The sequence below is a fragment of the Dermacentor andersoni genome, chromosome 2 (assembly GCF_023375885.2).
Source record: "Dermacentor andersoni chromosome 2, qqDerAnde1_hic_scaffold, whole genome shotgun sequence".
Lineage (NCBI taxonomy): Eukaryota > Metazoa > Arthropoda > Arachnida > Ixodida > Ixodidae > Dermacentor > Dermacentor andersoni.
The window spans coordinates 148,140,426-148,158,629 of NC_092815.1; the positions used below are offsets into that span (position 1 = coordinate 148,140,426).

At 45.9% G+C, this 18,204-nt stretch overlaps 1 protein-coding gene across 3 annotated transcripts in view; it reads right to left on the reverse strand.

Moving 5' to 3' along the window:
• Positions 1-860: 860 nt before the first annotated feature.
• Positions 861-18,204, reverse strand: part of LOC126540946 (uncharacterized) — a 235,580-nt gene continuing 218,236 nt past the window's right edge. For all 3 annotated transcript variants that reach the window (XM_055076151.1, XM_055076152.1, XM_055076150.1), the window contains one exon: positions 861-4,664. In XM_055076151.1, coding sequence (XP_054932126.1) covers positions 4,127-4,664 — 538 coding nt within the window. In that variant the 3' untranslated portion in view covers positions 861-4,126. The remainder of the gene's footprint in view (positions 4,665-18,204) is intronic.

Sequence of the window (18,204 nt, forward strand, 5' to 3'; positions counted from 1 at the left end):
CGTCCATACGAGCCGGATTTGCATTGCAGTTGGTTTATCTTCCACGAGGTGTCCGCACATGTAGCAGTTTCTTGCTGCATATAGCTGGACATGGTTAACCCAAGCAGTCTAGGAGACTATGTGTCAACACTTCGTTTCGGAGGGAATGGCAATCAACCATCATCATCAACAACAACAGTATCGTATCATGACACGTGTCAAAGAATATGAAATATGTGCCGCGTAGTCTGGATACTTGTATTTACTCTTCGGTACAAGTTGTGGCGCCTCTTCGCAAGGTGTAAACCGCTGCTGAGGAAGCGAATCGTACAGCTACTCGCACGGCGGCAACCAGGCAACGTCGGGCTCAGCAAACTGCTGTGCAGAGCGCAGCCAAAGCAGCATCTCAGCGTCAACGCAGGGCGGGTAGTTCAGATCGTTCTCGTGAAAACGACCCGAACTTCGCCGCGAATACCCTTTAGTGCGTGGTGCCGAATATGGAGCTCATATGGAGCCGCTCATCTAGCTTACGCTGGGACTTTGCTGCGTGTGCCACACAGGCCCGCGACTTCTTTGACATATTGGCAGGGCTATCAAAATCGATTTTACGAAACCGTAATTGGAACAAATGCTGCCTGCTGAACGTCAGTATGCAAAAAATGCATGACTGGGGAAACAAACTCATAACTCAAAGCATTCTGAATTACTGTGACCCATGTGGCAATTACACATGCACGCGTGTTTATTTTCTTCCCCTTACCTCTTGCTCGCAGAAGAAGCGTCATTCACCAAGGCTTGATTTTTTGGTTGTGTGCAGAGGGAGTTGCACATACTTGATAGTTTTCCCAAATTGAACAAGACGTTCACAGAGTCATCTAACAGACCATGACAACAAAGCCTTCTTTATTCAGATTGCACTGGTATAATTAGCACGCCGATAATCTTCACTTGCACGAAACGTTACATCGCAGATTTGTGAGCACAGGTGAGATCCTTCGAGGGCTATACAACCACACACTTATTAAACATACACAAGGAGTTCTGACATCGTCACTGGTTAATCAGAAGTGGGACATGTGAGACTGATTATTGCGCGTGCGGTAAGAGGCAACTGCTGTAGCAAAATATTTCCTTAATTTATTTCACGGAAAACACAATTCCTGGACAAATGTTTCACTTCATCGCAGTAAAAGGATATTTATTAGAAAGGTATTCATCACTGTGTTATTCAGAAACAGTTTGTTCACTCCGCAGAGCGGAACTGCACACTCTTCAAATTCTTGTGCATACGTTTTATATTGTCCTGAGAGTTCACCCTTTACAGTCCTTGTCCACCTCTCACTACATGAGTGTACTAGAGTTAACTCTCGTGGAGCTTTCGCAGTGAGATCAGACAGGCACTATCCCTTTCACGTTACTGACATTAAACATCACATGGAGCGTTATCATTTCAAACTCGGTGCACTAAACACTCCATTTCTGATGCTTTCAACAGTATGGAAGGCAACTGAAGTATGCTACCCTCAAGCTCAGTCAAAGCATTCAGCCACATATTGCAAATGTTTTTTTCCTTGTACTAAGCATAGCAAAAGTTGGCTGTTCTTTCGGAACAGGTTGTAAGACAGTGCAAGCCTAATTATATAGCAGCTGTCATGAAGGCTAAATACTCCTAGGCAATGAAAAAAAAGAACTTCAAGGGTTTTCCCCTCTCAAATAAAAGTTTGCTCCATTTCGTTTTAGTCAGGCGTAAATCAGGTTTGTCTAGAAAGGTCTACAATGGTCTCGGGTAAAGACCACGAAGGTCCAGAATATATGTCACTGAGATGACACAAGTATGCATTATGACAGGTACAGTGTAGTTAACGCACCCCTGTAAAATGATGACGCATGACTGATGGGCAGCTACCGTAGGTGCCCAGCATATATAGGACATCGCTAAATGTAGGAATGCATGTTCACGTTTGTTAACGAGGACTTCTGTGTCATGTACGCTCCAAAAAACAACCTTCAGACCGTGTATCGGTCATTTGGCTTATGCGTATTCTATTGTTCTCATCGGAAGCCGAAATAAACAAATGAAGAGGAAGTGAATGTTGTGATGCTCCTTGTAGTGCACAAAACGCGAAAACATGTAAAGAAACGAACAGGCACGAAGGAACCGCTTTTCTGCTTGGTCGTTCGCGTGTTTTCGTCATTTTCACTGCACGAAGTATGAACCAACTAGCGGAGCAACAAGCAGTAATACTTGATGTACGCAGTCTTACCTCAACTATTATCCTAGGAAGGCGCGCGATCTGAAATTTTTATGCAAACTTGTTAGATTTTCTAAATGCAAACCGTTTGATACTGGTGGCGAACCGGTCTCTAAGAACTAGGAATGCATGGCACCTTGAAATTCACATGACAGAGGTTTGCACGAAGATGGAGAGGAAGTAATCAACAGGGGTCGAAAAATGGATGTCTCTGCTGCAAGCGTTTCTAAAGACGAGCTATCTTCATAAGAAAGAAGTAAATGGCGAAGCCAAGAGCTTGTACTAAAGCAGTGTCTGTAGAGACATCCTTTATTCGACCACTGTTGATAAATGACACCTTGAGCAAGACATGTCACTAATACACATTATTCGAATGTGTTATATACACTAAGTATCATTTTCACCATCGGTTATGAAGGTAAGATGAAATCAAGACACCAGCCTCAGTTTTCATTTGCACCCACTAGACGGGGCATTAAACCCTACGATGATAATGAGCACCTGCTGGAAAGGTTCCCACACAATATAGCTTTAGTATGGGTAAAACGTGCGTCCTTGGAAAGCTAGCAGGCGCCAAGTATGTTCTGTTTGCGTATTCCTAGCCTAACGAGCGGAGCTCTGCTGTACTTCTATACCATACGCTACGTTCCCTTTTTTCCAGCTGATACCCGTTTGTCGTTACCGTGATGTATGAACACGTGGTAACCGCGCTTTCGCGCATCAGATAATTGTTGCTTGACAAAATTTCCGCAACTCCTGTAAAATGCGCTATAGCAGTTTTAATGCCAAAGCATTTATGATGCGCTGTCCTGTACCCGGAGTGGGAGTTTTATGCGAACGAATAAAACGAGCAGTAGTGCGCATGCATCAAGCAAATGCGCGAGTTCTAGAAAAATGCGCGAGTTCAAGAAATGTGTGCCATCTTGTATGAAAAATACTCGTCGAGTCACTTTTTCTTCAGTAACAACGGCACTTTCGAAGACGGCGTCACCTATCGACAACGGCAGGCTTCCACCGCCTAATAGTGTTCATGCCATCACCACCAACACGACAAATACCGGGAAGACTGCCAGAGAATAACGCAGATTTTACCGGTGTTGGTAGCGATGGTAACTTCTCACCAATTGCTCTCTTCGGGTGCGGAAGGGCTATGATGCGGTTGTCTCGAGGCCAAAGTTGGCGCTGTGAGGTGACATGATTTAAACGTGCCTGTGCGGCCACCCCGCAAGGCTGGATTTTATCTGTTTTCAGTTTAAGCCATCTACGCCAAACGAGTTAATGAACTCTGACAAACAAACAGCTACAAAAATACTACCATTTGTGAAATGCAAGTGCAAGACGTCTTCAGTGAGAGCTGTGAGAAATGAACCCGAATACTGTGCACTGATTGGTCAAGAGCGTACCTGATTGGCAAAGAGCTGACATACATATAGCTCTCTGGTTGCGAAATTGTGTTTCCTCGTGTAGCACCTGTACGTCGCCAACTTCTCAAGAAAGTTCAATAAGAAAGAAAGCACAGAAGTGAAGTAAGTCAAAATCAAACACGCAATAATGTCATAACTGCCTTTTTTCACCTTCATTCCTCATTTATAGGAAAACTCCACATACGATGATAGGCTCCTCGACAGAAAACGTTTATTTTCCTACGCACTAGTGGAACGAAAAGTAACCACAGCTGACTGGCAATTAAGAATTTATGATTTCCACACGGAATTCAACAGCAGGTATGAACAAAAGCTCCGTAGAAGGCGCATCAGCAAAATCACTGGCCTCAAGTGTATCCTCTACTATCGAGTCTGGTGATCGGGATGTCTTATCGCACTGAACACGGCAACAAATAGCAGTCAATGGAATCACGACGGCGGGGGCCTGCCTTCGCCGCCGCCTCACCGCGGCTACCTCGCCGCCTCCTTGGCTGCGTACTTGGGGGAGTCCGCGTCGTCCTCGTCGTCCGCGTCGGCGTCGTACCCGTTCACCGCGTCCCGCACCGAGCTCGGCTCTTCCGCGAAGCTCACCGAACCCGACCGGTCGTGCGGAGGAGACTGAGACGAAGTGGACAGCGGAGACGAAGAAGACGGCGCCGAGCGGGGCGAACTGGGCCGCCGTTCGCACACCACGGGCACTTGTAGCACCGTGGCGGCGGCAGCGGCCGCGCCGAAAGTCACGCGACTGCCTCGGCGAGACCCCGCAGTGCCGGCGCTCGCCGACAGGGACTTCTTTCTGCCGAGCGCTCGCTCTCCGGTGATTTCGTCCACGAAGTGGTAGGCCCCGGAGGAAGAGGAAGACGAGGCTCCGGGTCTCGAGCACCGGCGCAACTCGTCGACGTTGTCAGGCGGCCGCCAGCAGGAGGCGTCTCCTGACGAGGAGTCGTGGGAGAAGAAGGACGGCCTCTCGCCTCTCCGACCCAATCCGTCCAGGCGTTCTGTGCGAGTGCTGCAGGGAAAGAGACCACACGCGATTCGGAAGCGTCCTACAGCATGAGGCTTTATCACCCTTCGGTCACAAGTCATGATAGAGTGCGCTTAAGTGTTCCTTCGCTGGAAATCTCTTGAGCACGAATATATGCCGCTTGTGGTGGGTGTTCTTAATTAGAAAATTGTTTGCTTATGGATAATAACATGGAATAATTGATGCACTATATCATAAAAGCTAAATCATTGAACTTTTTGCTACAAGTAGATATACAAGTTGCTACAAGTACAAGTACGCTACATGTAACTTGGCGTTCACCAAAAAATGAAGGCTGACGACACCGAGTCCGTGCCAGGAACCGATACCAGGATCGACCGCGTTAGGGCAAAGCGTCGATAGCGTTCCCAAACATTGTTCCCATAATTTTTCGAAACATGCTCAAGTATACTTTACTTGTGCACTGCATTTCTCCTGATAATAAATATATATGGGAGGCTGCACATGTATATAACCCAACCTTTCCGCCTTGAGAACTGCCTTCCTGCGTGAACCTAAATACACCGGTGCCTGTCGAAAAGAGGGCTGCCTGCTTCAGAAAGCCGAGCGACTAGACTCACCAAAATGCGGCAGCACAACACTGCCTTCATTTTCTCTCTTTTTAGCAATATTGAAGGACATATCAAAAGTATATCTGTTTTCTAAACCCGAGGTTGGGTCCAAGCGTTTCAGAACCGAATCTCAGATCGGCTACTTGCCGGGCGACAAAGTGAACACTAGTGAACACCACATTGTTAGTAGATGGATATGCTAAAAGCCAGTTGATTTTTTTTTTATTTCACCAAAATATGTAATCCAGTGAATTATGCTGAACGACACAAAGTCGTGCGTTCTATCTCCCGACAAAGCGATCACATTCTAATAGTAACGAAATGCAAACACGCTAGGGTATTGAGATTTGAGTAGATGCAAAAGAACCTCAGTGGTAAGAATGATTTCAGAGCTCTACAAGCCACTGTATGTCATACGTACTATTGTACGCTATTATGAATAATATATTTTACCTGAGCCTTACCTAAGTAGTTAGCGAGTCTTACAACTTTTAATTTCCACTCTTAGAAAAGTGAGACACGCGTTATGATTCCCTCGATCACATGTGACAAACTGTGCTTATCTACTATGAATGTTAAAATATTGGTTATCACCTGCTGAACCACTTATTTCTAAAAATTAACAGACAATTCACTCTTGTGGAGGTGGTTGCCCAGAGAGACGCTGTTGATATGTTGCGCCTAATGTAGGGCAACTTGTCAAGCATTCATTCCTTGATGTGCGCCCATTAAGTGCATTGCTCTTTAAAGTGATATATGACATAAACACACGTTTCAATGCAGTTTACAAAACCTTCATTTTATTCACTACATTTAGATTACTGATATCACTCTTTTGTTGCCGCTGTGATACACACAGATTTTTTCCGATCTTTTTTGATAAGAAGGTTTTTCGCTAATGTTAAATTGATTCAGGACCCATGTACAGTAGTTGGTTGAATCGGATCGTTGAAGCTACCGAAGCCAAAATTATCCCCGAATTGGGCGAACTACAAATTTGTTTCCGGTTTTGATGTTTCTACGTTAAAGTATCCGACAAAGAAAACCGGCGAAGGATTGGCGGTAACGTAGCTTGATCAACACCGAAGTGTGCGCGCCTCATCATCAATCACGTGGTTTGACGGCTCTTTCTCTATTTTTTTTTTCATTTGTGCGTTTCTTGTTGAAACGAAAGCTGTGATGTATGTTCGCTTCACGCCTCTGCCTTACGGGGGTATGAGCTATTTTTTCTGCCCCTGGAATGGGATCCGCCCACTGGGTTTTTCGTGGACGTGACCAACGCCATAAAATCCTGGGTTCCTAGCCATATATAGCGTCGCTGTAATGTAAGCAGAAATGAACGACAGAAAACACCCAAGCGACGCTGTTTGGGCGCGTTACAAACAGCGAACTATATTTTTTTCTTAGCCCCGGAACGCCCAACAGAAGTCAGATCACATAAGCTTTGAGCTCCCCAATTACGAAGGCTACCTTCTTAAATTACAGAAAAAGCTGCACAAATACTAACCCGCGGGAAGCACTGATATGCCTGTTTCCAATGCCTGCGTAGCGCTCTTAACAATTCGTACAGCGTACTTTATATTCCATGATAGCCACCATGATGCTTTTGGCATGGGCTTAAGCATTCGAAAGCCTTCAACAGACGACTATGAAGTCAAAGGTTAGCGCAGAGTAAATTTCCTTGCAATGAATGAATGTTTGGTGTTTAATGGCGCAAGGGTCATGTTTGGCCAAAGAGCGCCATGCCGTTGGTAATGAGTTCGCACTGTAGTTACGAGTTCTATGAAGTTGGTGTTACGTGGCTGTATAGGGGCCTTAAAAATAGTCCCTCTAAATTGTGTAAAATCTGTATAAGATTATGGCCGTGACATGTCACGTGTACTATGAACATTAGGATGCATTTAAAAGGAATGATGCGATGCATAAAATATATCTGATTCTAAAATTTACTAGAGCACTACTGCCTCCTTAGAGCCCTTGAAACACAAGGGCCTGGAGGCATGTGCTATGCAAAACCGTCATCGCAGCGGCGTCCTCTGGAACGACGATGCTCTACGAATTTAATGCACTTGTAACATGTAAGATAACGTCATTTAAGAAACGGAGGACTGCTTTGGTGTTAAATAGCGGTTCTTGGCCAAGAAACATCGCTGGTTGAAGAGGGCTGTAATAACGGTACGCCAGAGGAAAATATTTCTTTCTCTCAGCTTCGGCCTCCCGACACTCCACGAGGACATGAAGCACGGTCAGCCTCTCACCACACCTACCACAGCTTGGAGGGTCATTTCCAGTAAGTAGAAAATTGCGGGTGCCAAATGTGTGTCCTATTCTGAGACGACAGAATAGGACATCTGTTCGCCGTGATTTTGTTGCGGAAGGCCAAGAACCTAGCTGTGGCTTTATACAGCGCAGTTTATTATTAGTTTCTGCGTCCCACATGCGCTGCCAGTAGTTTCGCAGTTTCTTACGTAAGAAGGACTTCAGATCTATGACAGGGACAGTAGCCGTAGGAGTAATAGCTAGTGATGTGAGTGAAGTGGCCATTTCGTCAGCTAGTACACTACCATCGATGCCTCTATGGCCAGGTACCCAGCATATTACAGCATGTCTATATGATAAATAAATAGCGCATAAGGGTAAGTAAAGTTCATTTAAAACAGGATTTGTAAACTTTTTTAAAAAAAATCAGCGCTTTTACAAGACTTAACGAGTCTGTGAATATTATTGCTTTGTCAAATGTTAATTTCTTTATATGTTTTACTGCAGACAATACAGCATAGGCTTCTGCAGAGAAGATACTTCTTAAGGGGTGCAATACGTCAGATTTAGAAAAAGAGGGACCAACAGCAGCATAAGATACACCAGCATGTGATTCTGACACGTCTCTGTAGAATTCGGAGCAGCTGTACTTAGATTGCAGTTCACGGAAATGCATAGCGATTTTGAGGTCATGAGCGTGCTTTGTGACCTCTACAAAGGATACATCACAGTCTATCACCTGCCACTCCCAGGGCGGTAGTAGCTTAGCTGGAGGCATTAAGCGATGTTCGAGAATTGCGACAACCATTTCTTCGCTTAGCTCTCTTACACACAGTGACAAAGGTACTCTCATAGACGGTCTATCACGAAAAATTGTTTCACATGTCAAGTCATTAGCGGTTGTGAAACACGGATGTTCCTTATTTGAGCGAACTTTAAGAAAATAGGTAAAGCTGATGTACGTTCTCTGAAAATGGAATGACCACTGATCTGACTCTACGTACAGACTTTCGCCAGGGCTCGTTCTAAATGGGCCAGTGGCCAGGCGGATACCCAGATGATGAACGGGGTCTAACATCATTAGCGTAATCGGGGCGGCAGAGTGATAAACCACGGCACCATAGTCAAGTCGTGATCGAACTAGCCTCCTATAAAGATTCAACAGGCACCTCCTGCCGCTACCCCATGTATTGTGAGATAGGACATTAAGTAAGTTCATGGTTCTTAGGCATTTTTCTTTAATATACTTAAGATGTGCTATGAAAGTGAGCCTATATTCAAGTATAACACCTAGAAATTTGTGCTCTTTGTTGACAGGAATTTGTTGTCCGCCCAGTTCTACGCAAGGATTTGGGACCAGGCTTCTCTTTCTTGTGAAGAGAACCCAATTACTTTGGTGGGGGTTGATTTTAAATTAATTTGGTCTGCCCACTTGGACACCTTCTTTAAGCCCTGCTGTACCTGTCTTTCGCACACATTGAGGTCGCAGGATTTGAATCCTATTTGGATATCGTCTACGCAGACGGAATAAAAAATGGCTGGTGGCAGTGAAGCACGAAGTATTGTCATCTTAACAATAAAGAGTGTGCAGTTGAGCACGCCTCCCTGGGTTACACCAGTTTCCTGTATAAAAGGACGTGGCAGTATGTTACCGACCTTTACCCGGAAGGTACGATTCCACAAATAGCTTTCTATTAGGTCATTAGAAATGAACGACAGAAAACACTCAAGCTATGCTGTTTGGGCGTGTTACAAACAGCGAACTATATTTTTTTCTTAGCCCCGGAACGCCCAACAGAAGTCAGATCACATAAGCTTTGAGCTCCCCAATTACGAAGGCTACCTTCTTAAATTACAGAAAAAGCTGCACAGATACTAACCCGCAGGAAGCACTGATGTGCCCGTTTGCAGTGCCTGCGTACCGCTCTTAACAATTCGTACAGCTTACTTTATAATCCATGATAGCCACAATTATGCTTTAGGCATGGGCTGACGCATTCGAAAGCCTTCAACAGACGACTATTAAGTCGAAGTTTAGCGCTGAGTAAATTTCCTTCTAATGAATGAATGTTTGGTGTTTAATGGCGCAATGGCCATTAAACATGGGCATATCGCCATAAATGCCCATTTCTGATAAGTCTCTCAAAATGACGTAGCGCTACGTTGTGTCGTACGCCTTCTCCATTTCGAGGAATATGGGTAAGAAAAACTGCGTGTGTACAAATGCATCACGGATATATCTTTCAATACGTACAAGATGATCGGTTGGGGATAGCGCTTCTCTGAAGCCACACTCATAGGGATCAAGCATTTTGCTCAGTTCAAGGAAATGGATCAGTCGCCGATTAATCATTTTTTTCAAATACCTTACAAAGGCAACTTGTGAGGGCTATTTGGCGGTAACTTGCCACTGAGGAAGGGTATTTGCCTGTACAGGGACCACAATGGCTTCTTTCCGTGCGGTTGGAAGGTATCCTAGAGCCCAAATAGCGTTGAAAAGTGCGAGTAGTGTAACTTGGGTGTCATTGTGTAAGTTTTTGATAATTTCATACATGATTCTGTCAGATCCTGGTGCAGAGCTCTTGCATGCGCTCAAGGCAGCTGTCAACTAGGCAATACTAAAAGGACGGTTGTACGGTTCATTCTGTCGACACTTTCTTGTGAGTGGCTTACGTTCTTCTATTTGTTTATACTTGAGAAAGGACTGAAAATAATGGGTTGAGCTCGACACGCTCTCAAAGTGCTCCCCAAGTGAGTTTGCTTGATCTTGCAGGATATCGCCTTGTGTGTTTACCAAAGGGAGTGAATATGCTTGTCGCCCTTTTATCCTATTAACCCTGTTCCAGACATTGGCCTCATCTGTGTACGGGTTGATACTAGATAAAAATTTCTGCCAACTCTCTCTTCTGGCCCGTCGGCGGGTTCTTCTGCCTTGGGACTTTACTTTTTAAAGTTGACAAGATCCTCTGCAGTAGGAGAAGCGCGTAGCAACCCCCACGCTTTGTTCTGTTTCCTACGAGCGATTCTACATTCCTCGTTCCACCACGGGACATGCCGTTCGCATGCCAAGCCGCTTACTTCAAATATGCATTTAGATGCGGCATCTATCATGAACCCTGTAAAATACTCCACTGTAGCATCAATCCCTAGTGAAAACATGTCTGCCCATGTGATACTAGTAAGGGTTCGAAATTTCTCCCAGTCAGCTGTATAAATCATCCACCTAGGAGCCTGTGGTGGATATTCGTTTTCTTTAGGTGATCTTAGCAGTATAGGGAAGTGGTGGCTCCCGTAAGGATTGTTGGTAACTTCCCATTCAAGTTCAGGCAGTATAGACGGGGAAACTATGCCAATTATCAATTGAAGAAAATGTTGTTTGCAAGACAGTAATATGTGGGTTACTTCTTATTCAGCAGGCACGCACCAGAAGAAAAAAGGAACTGTTCAACGAGACGGCCTCGCGCATCTAAACGAGAGTCGCCACACAGGCAGCTGTGCGCATTCAAATCACCAAGAACAACATAAGGTTCTGGCAATTCATCTATGAAGGAATGAAATTCATGTTACTTTAATTGGTAATGTGGGGGTAGTTAAAGCGAGCAAATGGTGATGAGTTTGTTTAGGAGGACAACTCAAACCGCCACTGCTTCAAGTGGCGTTTGTAGCTGTAAAGGTTGACACGCTATACTTTTATGAGTGACAATGGCAACACCACCAGATGATGCGACGGCATCATCGCGATCTTTGCGAAACGTAACATACTTTCAGAGAAAGTTTGTGTGTTTTGATTTTAAGTGTGTTTCCTGTAAACACAGCACTTTTGGTTTGTATTAGTGGATAAGTTCTTGCACATTATCAAGGTTTCTAAAAAGACCTCTGACGTTCCATTGAATGATTTGTGTATCCATATTTCAAGTATGTTTGTGCTGTGTATACAGAAACAGAAGTGATGCCTTAGATGACAGAGCTCTTTCGGGGCCCTGTAACGGCGATTTTGCCCTTTCTGGAGCGTTCGAGGGAGCCTCGCCGATCCTTAGGCGCTTGGTGCGCCGTGAGGATAGGAGTAGTGTCCATTGCCTCTTGTGAGGCGCCGGGCACGCGCTCTTGAGATCGAGAAATTTTTTTCGAGAGAGTCCCGCCTCGGAGGGTAAGGCCCCTGCGCCCACCATCGATGGGGCTGCCTGTGGCATTGGGCTACGCCGGCTGTTGCCAGTGGTGGAAGGGGCCGGGGAGAATGAGGCAACCTTGGCTGCGCCCACCTTCAGGGTCGATGGTCTCTTCTGTTGGGTTGGCGGAGCAGCGCTAGCTGCAACCGCCGCGGGGGCAGAAGGCGTAACTGTCGACTCACTGCTTGTGGGTCGGACAGCCGCCGGAAGCCGTTGTGTCGCTGCCCCCTGACGTGTCACATCCGCAAACGTTTTCTTGGGCAGGTATGAAAGCCGCCTGCGTGCCTCCATGAATGATATATTCTCTGTTACTTTGATCGTTATAATTTCTTTTTCTTTTTTCCAGGATGGGCATGACCGCGAGTACGCGGCGTGCTCCCCATCACAGTTTACACAGTGGAGAGCGTTCTCACAAGTTTCAGAGGTGTGTTCATGGGCCCTGCATTTTGCACAAGTTTGGCGGCCTCGGCAGCTCTGCGAACTGTGGCCAAAACGCTGGCATTTGAAACATCGGAGCGGATTTGGCACGTACGGCCTAACACGGAGCTTGATGTGCTCGGCCTCGATTGACTCGGGCAAGGCACTTCAACCAAACGTGATTATTAGTTGTTTCGTCTGAATCTCTTTGCCATCCCGCCTCATCTTAATTCTTCTGACATTGATCACATTTTGCTCACTGAAGCCATCCAGGAGTTCCGCTTCAATCAGCTCAAGCAAATCATCATCCGACACAACACCGCGGGTAGTGTTCATTGTTCGGTGCGGGGTTACTGCTATGTGGATATCCCCAAATGACACTAGTTTCGGTAGTTCTCATATTGTTTCTGACCGCGGAGTTCCAAGAGGAGGTCACCGCTTGTCATTCTCGACGCCTTGTAACCTGGACCAAAAAGATCATTCAAGGACTTTGAAACAAGAAACGGTGAAATGGCTCGCACTGGTTTGTCCGACTTTTCAGAGTGAATAACGTGGAAGCGGGGGAAATTCTGGATTTGGTGTCCGAAAAACTGGAAGACATCTTCGATGCGCCCTCGTTCCTGAGGGCGATCAGGAAGGGGGGAGGGGGAAAGAAGATTCCATGAAAATATATAAACATTCGGCAACAGCGCCGACCGCCCAACACGGAGCCCAACGAGGGGACGCGGCAGAGCTTGCATACAAGTCTGCACGACGCCAGTCGTACGCCGTCACTATAACCAAATATGGTGTACCCAAGGTTATATAGGCACACAGGGTTAACCCTTGCCGCCAAGGAGAAGGAAGTAAATGGAAGAGAGAAGGAGACAGGAAAGATGAAAAAGGCGACAGAGAAAGACGAAGATCGGAGAGGAGGACAGGAAAAGGCGACCGCCAATTTCCCCCAGCTAGGTGAGTCTGGAGGTTCCGTCTATGTGAAGCAGAGGCCGAAGAGGTGTGTTGCCTCTGCTGGGGGGCCTTAAAGGTCCGAATACTCGGCATCGGCTCAATCCCCAGGATCCCCCTTTCCCCAGAGAAGGCTAAGCCGCACACGGCAACACGCGGGACGGGCCAACCCTCGTGTGAGGGGCCAACCTTCTAGTAGGCACCTTGTTTACCGAATATATATATGCTCTTTGTTCAGTCACATTGCATATCCATCGCTAAGTGAACGATGCGCTGCTCTTTTTCTGGGCCACGCAACACTTCTTCACTTTTATGAAGATACGAAGAGAAGTATGAATCAGGGCACTTACGCTCATGCGCTCACAATAGGTGAAATGCAACTGCATATAAAATAATCGCGTAACCTTCTCCAAAAGATTGTCACTGGCCAAATGTATGCACGGTTCGTCCTTGCTATTTTTTTACATTTGCAGACGCATACGACCAAGTTAGAAGACGAATATAACCTGACGGCGTTTTGCTCATGAATAGAAATCAACGCACATTATTTCGAAGCCTTAGAGAGGGAGCGCGCCGCTGAACACAGTGCGTAATGCTGGTGGTCCCGCCAGTCCTTGTACGCGAATGCTCGCAAGCCGATTGAATAATAATTGTTATAACGAAAACATACGGATTCTTCAGCGCAACAAAGGCGCTTGCGCCCGGTTAGGCAGCCATGTTGATATCGAAATGAACAGTCGTCTACGAGTGTAGAGCACACATCAGAGTTAAAGCAAAACAATACACCGGTTACAATAGGCAATAAGCAGTTAGCTATGCGAAAAGCAACAAGAAAAAACAAATGGAAGGAAACGTACCAAGCGAGCAACTTTGCCTACCACTTTTATATTGCGTGGTACTTGCTACTTTTAGTATGCCATGTGATTTTGTGAACAGAAGCTAGGAAATTAAATGTGCAGAAACCGTCAACGGTGATAAGCCGAGCTGCCGACAAAGAGGCGAAAGTTTCCAGAAAGTCGTTTGCTTTAATAAAGGAATGATGACGCTCGAACGCATACATTGGTCGCCGTAGAGGGTATCTAGGTCACGCTTGTTGTTTCACTGCGTAATTCCGTAGAGAGCACAGCCACTGACCGGCACTTCTGCAGCGGTAGCACAGCCGGCTATAACGCATAAACGAATGGTTAAATGTGTATTGTCTCCAGCGGTCCCCACACCGTCGAAACGGCGCCGCAAAGAAGTTGGCGTTCGCAGAAGCACGCGCCCTTTGCACCGGCAGTGACAGTCCAACTGCCGACCGCCGACCAACAACCATTAAAACGGGCGAACGAGGCTGAGGAGGTTGTGCGCTTTAAAAAATCAACCATTCGCAAGCTTGTCCGAAAGAAACGTCTCCTCGCGCGCACACCGTGGGGTGATCAGCTGCAGCACCACTATCGCCGCGTTCTGATCGAGCGGAGAAACACATGTTTCTCCAGCTGGCCGACAGAAGGCAGCAGCGAATGCAGCTAACTAAAGTGGAGACCTCCTTTCGGCGCTCAAGACGACACCGGAGGGCCGGCCCCGGCGCAAGACGCTAGAGCCCCTTTAACGGCACTCTCGGGGAATCCGCGCGGGTGTACCGGACGGCTACTACATCAGGTGCCCGTGGTTGTTCGGTCGACTAAGCGCTCATTTGTCCCGATTTCAGTTGGTCCGTAGTGGTTCATTTGCGAGGTTGTTTGGCTACACAAGCACAAAGATCACTTGCAACACAGGGCCAATAACGATCCATTCGCCCTGTGTTGCAACTTTTCACGCGACCAACTTCAGACAAAGGGTGACTGCTGACTGCGGCAGTGCTTTCAGCAGCAAAAAAAAATTCCTTTTCCAAACGTTTCTCTTGAGGCTGCCAGTAGACTACCATTATCGTCTCTCTTAGGAAATGAAATACGTCCGCGCACCGGAAGCCAAGCTGAAGTGTCGCAATTTTGCAGGATTGAGTGTTTGCGTGCCGCATCTTAAAGAAAAATATGTTGAGCATTGTAATAGTCCAGAGCGGGTAAGCGAAACAGCAGCAAAAAGAGTGAGAATACTATGGTGCATGTTATGCTATGCTATGCGTTGCTATGAAAGCTGATGCTATGCGAAAAGCGGATGAAAAAAAATATCGTGGCCGCATAATATACCCATCCAAAAGCTCAAGCAAAATAGGAGAAATAGAAAGTACAGATACCATCAACGATAATTCTAAGTTAAAATAAATAGCCGGACGCCTTTAGAAAGCTACTCGATTTAACAAAGGAATGACGTGCTCCAAAGTGCATATTCTTGCATTCAGGTCATTCAGGCAGTGTTTCGGATTGTTTAATTGCGGATTTGGATGTACAGCAGAAGCATTAACCAGTACATCTCCAACTGTAAAGGCGTCAGAGCCCCTTCCTGCAGACGCCACACGGCCAAACTGCGGCGAGAAAAGAGGAAGTATATCATTCCCAAGCGAACACCACTGAATTTAGACCTTCAGGCACACCAAAGATCTCGTGCGACAGCACGTGTCGGAAGGCTCGACTATTCGCTTACACTCACCACTCTAAACAATGATATTGCGATATCTTGCCTACAACGTAGCCGAGTTCTAGCTTCGCAAGTTACCCAAGTCCGACTGCCAACCACGGACAACGAAATACGCTCTTTGAAAACCTTCGCAAGTGTTTGCGTATCTGAGGAATTGAAGTGTCGAAGGCAGCGAAATAGTGTGCACAAGTTGTCGCACACTCTGCAGCAACTAGTAGGGTTCTGTTTGCTAGTTGCTCTGGGTGGAGAAGGAGGACATAAAGAGAGAAGGCAGGGATGTTAACCAGAAATGCGTTTGGTCGGATACCCTACCCAGGGGGACGCAAAAGATGTAATAGGAAGATGAGATAGGTAGGGGGAGGAACGCCGCGGTGAGCTCGCGGATGCACGCGGAGGGCCTGAACAAGCAAAAAGCGTTCATGGCGATCCATCACCGACCCATGGCCTTAAGGCCGCTTCGGGCCTACCACGTAGGCGGCACTGCTGGACCACACCATCAGATTTGCCTGCTGCGGCCTTGCAAACTCCTCACTGATCTCTAACGGCGAGCCGATAAAACGAGATATAAGAAAATATAGCTTACGAATTTCTGGCTAAGAAAGACCACATCAAAGAAGGTGTTCGAGTGAGGTACACGCAAGGTAACCTTTACTTCATAACTTTGATAATTGCGTTTTAACGCAACACTTAGGGCGCTCCAATGTACGTAGCGTTTCTTGTTTTGATGGGCATTCGATACGTAGCTCGCCGCGGCACGCCACCATCGGCTTTCGTCTTCGTCCCGCCTTCGACACCCCCTACCCCCCACCAAAAAAAATAACAAGAACACAAAAAAACTACGAAAGAAAATTCCTGCAGTAGTCCTATAATGGCGTCACCGTAAAAGAATGTGTGTCAAAATATGCGACCACTAAAGCAAACCACCATGAAGTGTCATTCGCATTATTCAACACAAACAACATGGAAATAATTTCACGCAATGGAATGTTGCATTGGCGACTCGAAACCTGGTGTCGTACATGTGTCCTGTAGCGCGGTCGCAGGTGTGGTACCTGCGAACCAGAAGGCGTTATTTCGTGCTCAGTTGTGCGCAGAGTCGCATGTCCTTGGACGTGAACAAAGCGACAGTTTTGTAAGGTTTGTACCTGTAGCCAACACGTTTATTTTTTACCTAACGCCTAGATGATACGTGTAAATTCGTTTCACCGTTATCTTCATTTTGCGTCTAGTACGGCCACATAGACACATTTAGCTCTGCGTGATACGAGATACATTAAACTCTCTGCACAAGCGCCACCTTTACGTGGACCTCCCTTATGAAAATGAACCATGAGTTTCTGTAGAGGACGTTATGTGTTCCTAAGGTGACATCAGACATTCATAAGAAATGCATCGTCTAATGTTTTTTGGCATCACAAGTACATCAGAGACTCAAATGACAATGCACCTGAGGATTTCTGATGAGAGGAGTATACAGCTTTTTTGTGTTATTGCTAATGTCAAAGTACATCATATATGAATGTGTACGATGCCAAGTCGTGAAAAATTCTTTGTAATGCGATAGCGTTAAATGGCTCATGAGCCGGAAAATCCGGCATTGTCGGCGTGAGCACTCGATGTACAAAGAGGTTACAAACTCTCAACCTTTCATGGGAGTCGAACCCACTACCTTTGGCGGTAATTAAGGCTACGAACCCACGACCCTTGGTGTTGATTAAGACACCATTTATTAAGACAGTTATTGAAGATATAGTTAATTAATGCACTCGAACGCACGTACGACCCTTAGTGGAAGTCGAAGCCTGTTAATATGTTAATTAATGTGCAGCTGATTATTATGTCATTAATTAAGACACTCGTACCCACGACCTTTGGTGTTAATGAAGGCGCTGTTAAGGCGTAGTTAAGATACAGTTATTTGAGGCACTCCAACCCACGACCTTTGTTAATGATGATGAAGCTAATTAAGACACGGTTAATTACGACCTAGGAATTAAGTCACTCGAACACATTACCTTGTGTGGGAATCGAACCAATGACCATTGTTGTTAATGAAGGCGATATTCATTGAGGTATTGTTCATTAAGATATAGTCAATTAAGACACTCGAACCCACGATCTTCGGTGTTAATGAAGGCGATGTTTACTAGGGCACAGTTAAGATACAGTTATTTGAGGCACTCGAACCCACGACCTTTGTTAATGAAGATGGTGCTAATTAATGCACTGTTAATTAATATCTAGCAATTAAGTCACTCACACCTAGTACCTTGGGTGGGTGAATGAAGAAATGAAAAAAAACTATATAACACAGCGTGCGCGCCGAGTACTCTGGAAACGCTTCCGATATATCAGAGCTAGGCACAAAACAACGACGTCATTTTCTTTCCTTTTTAAAGAGCACTGTAAGTTCGTGTTACCCCGTTATCACATTTGGTAAACAGTGCAAACCTATAGCGTATGTCTTGTTCTGAGCAGTTTGATTTCTCGGATGTGTTACTAGTCTTTAAGTGGCAAACCGATAATTGTGCAGATTGACATGATCATGACATGGAAAACCGCGCGTAAAAAAATATGGGGTTTTACGTGCCAAAACCACTTTCTGATTAT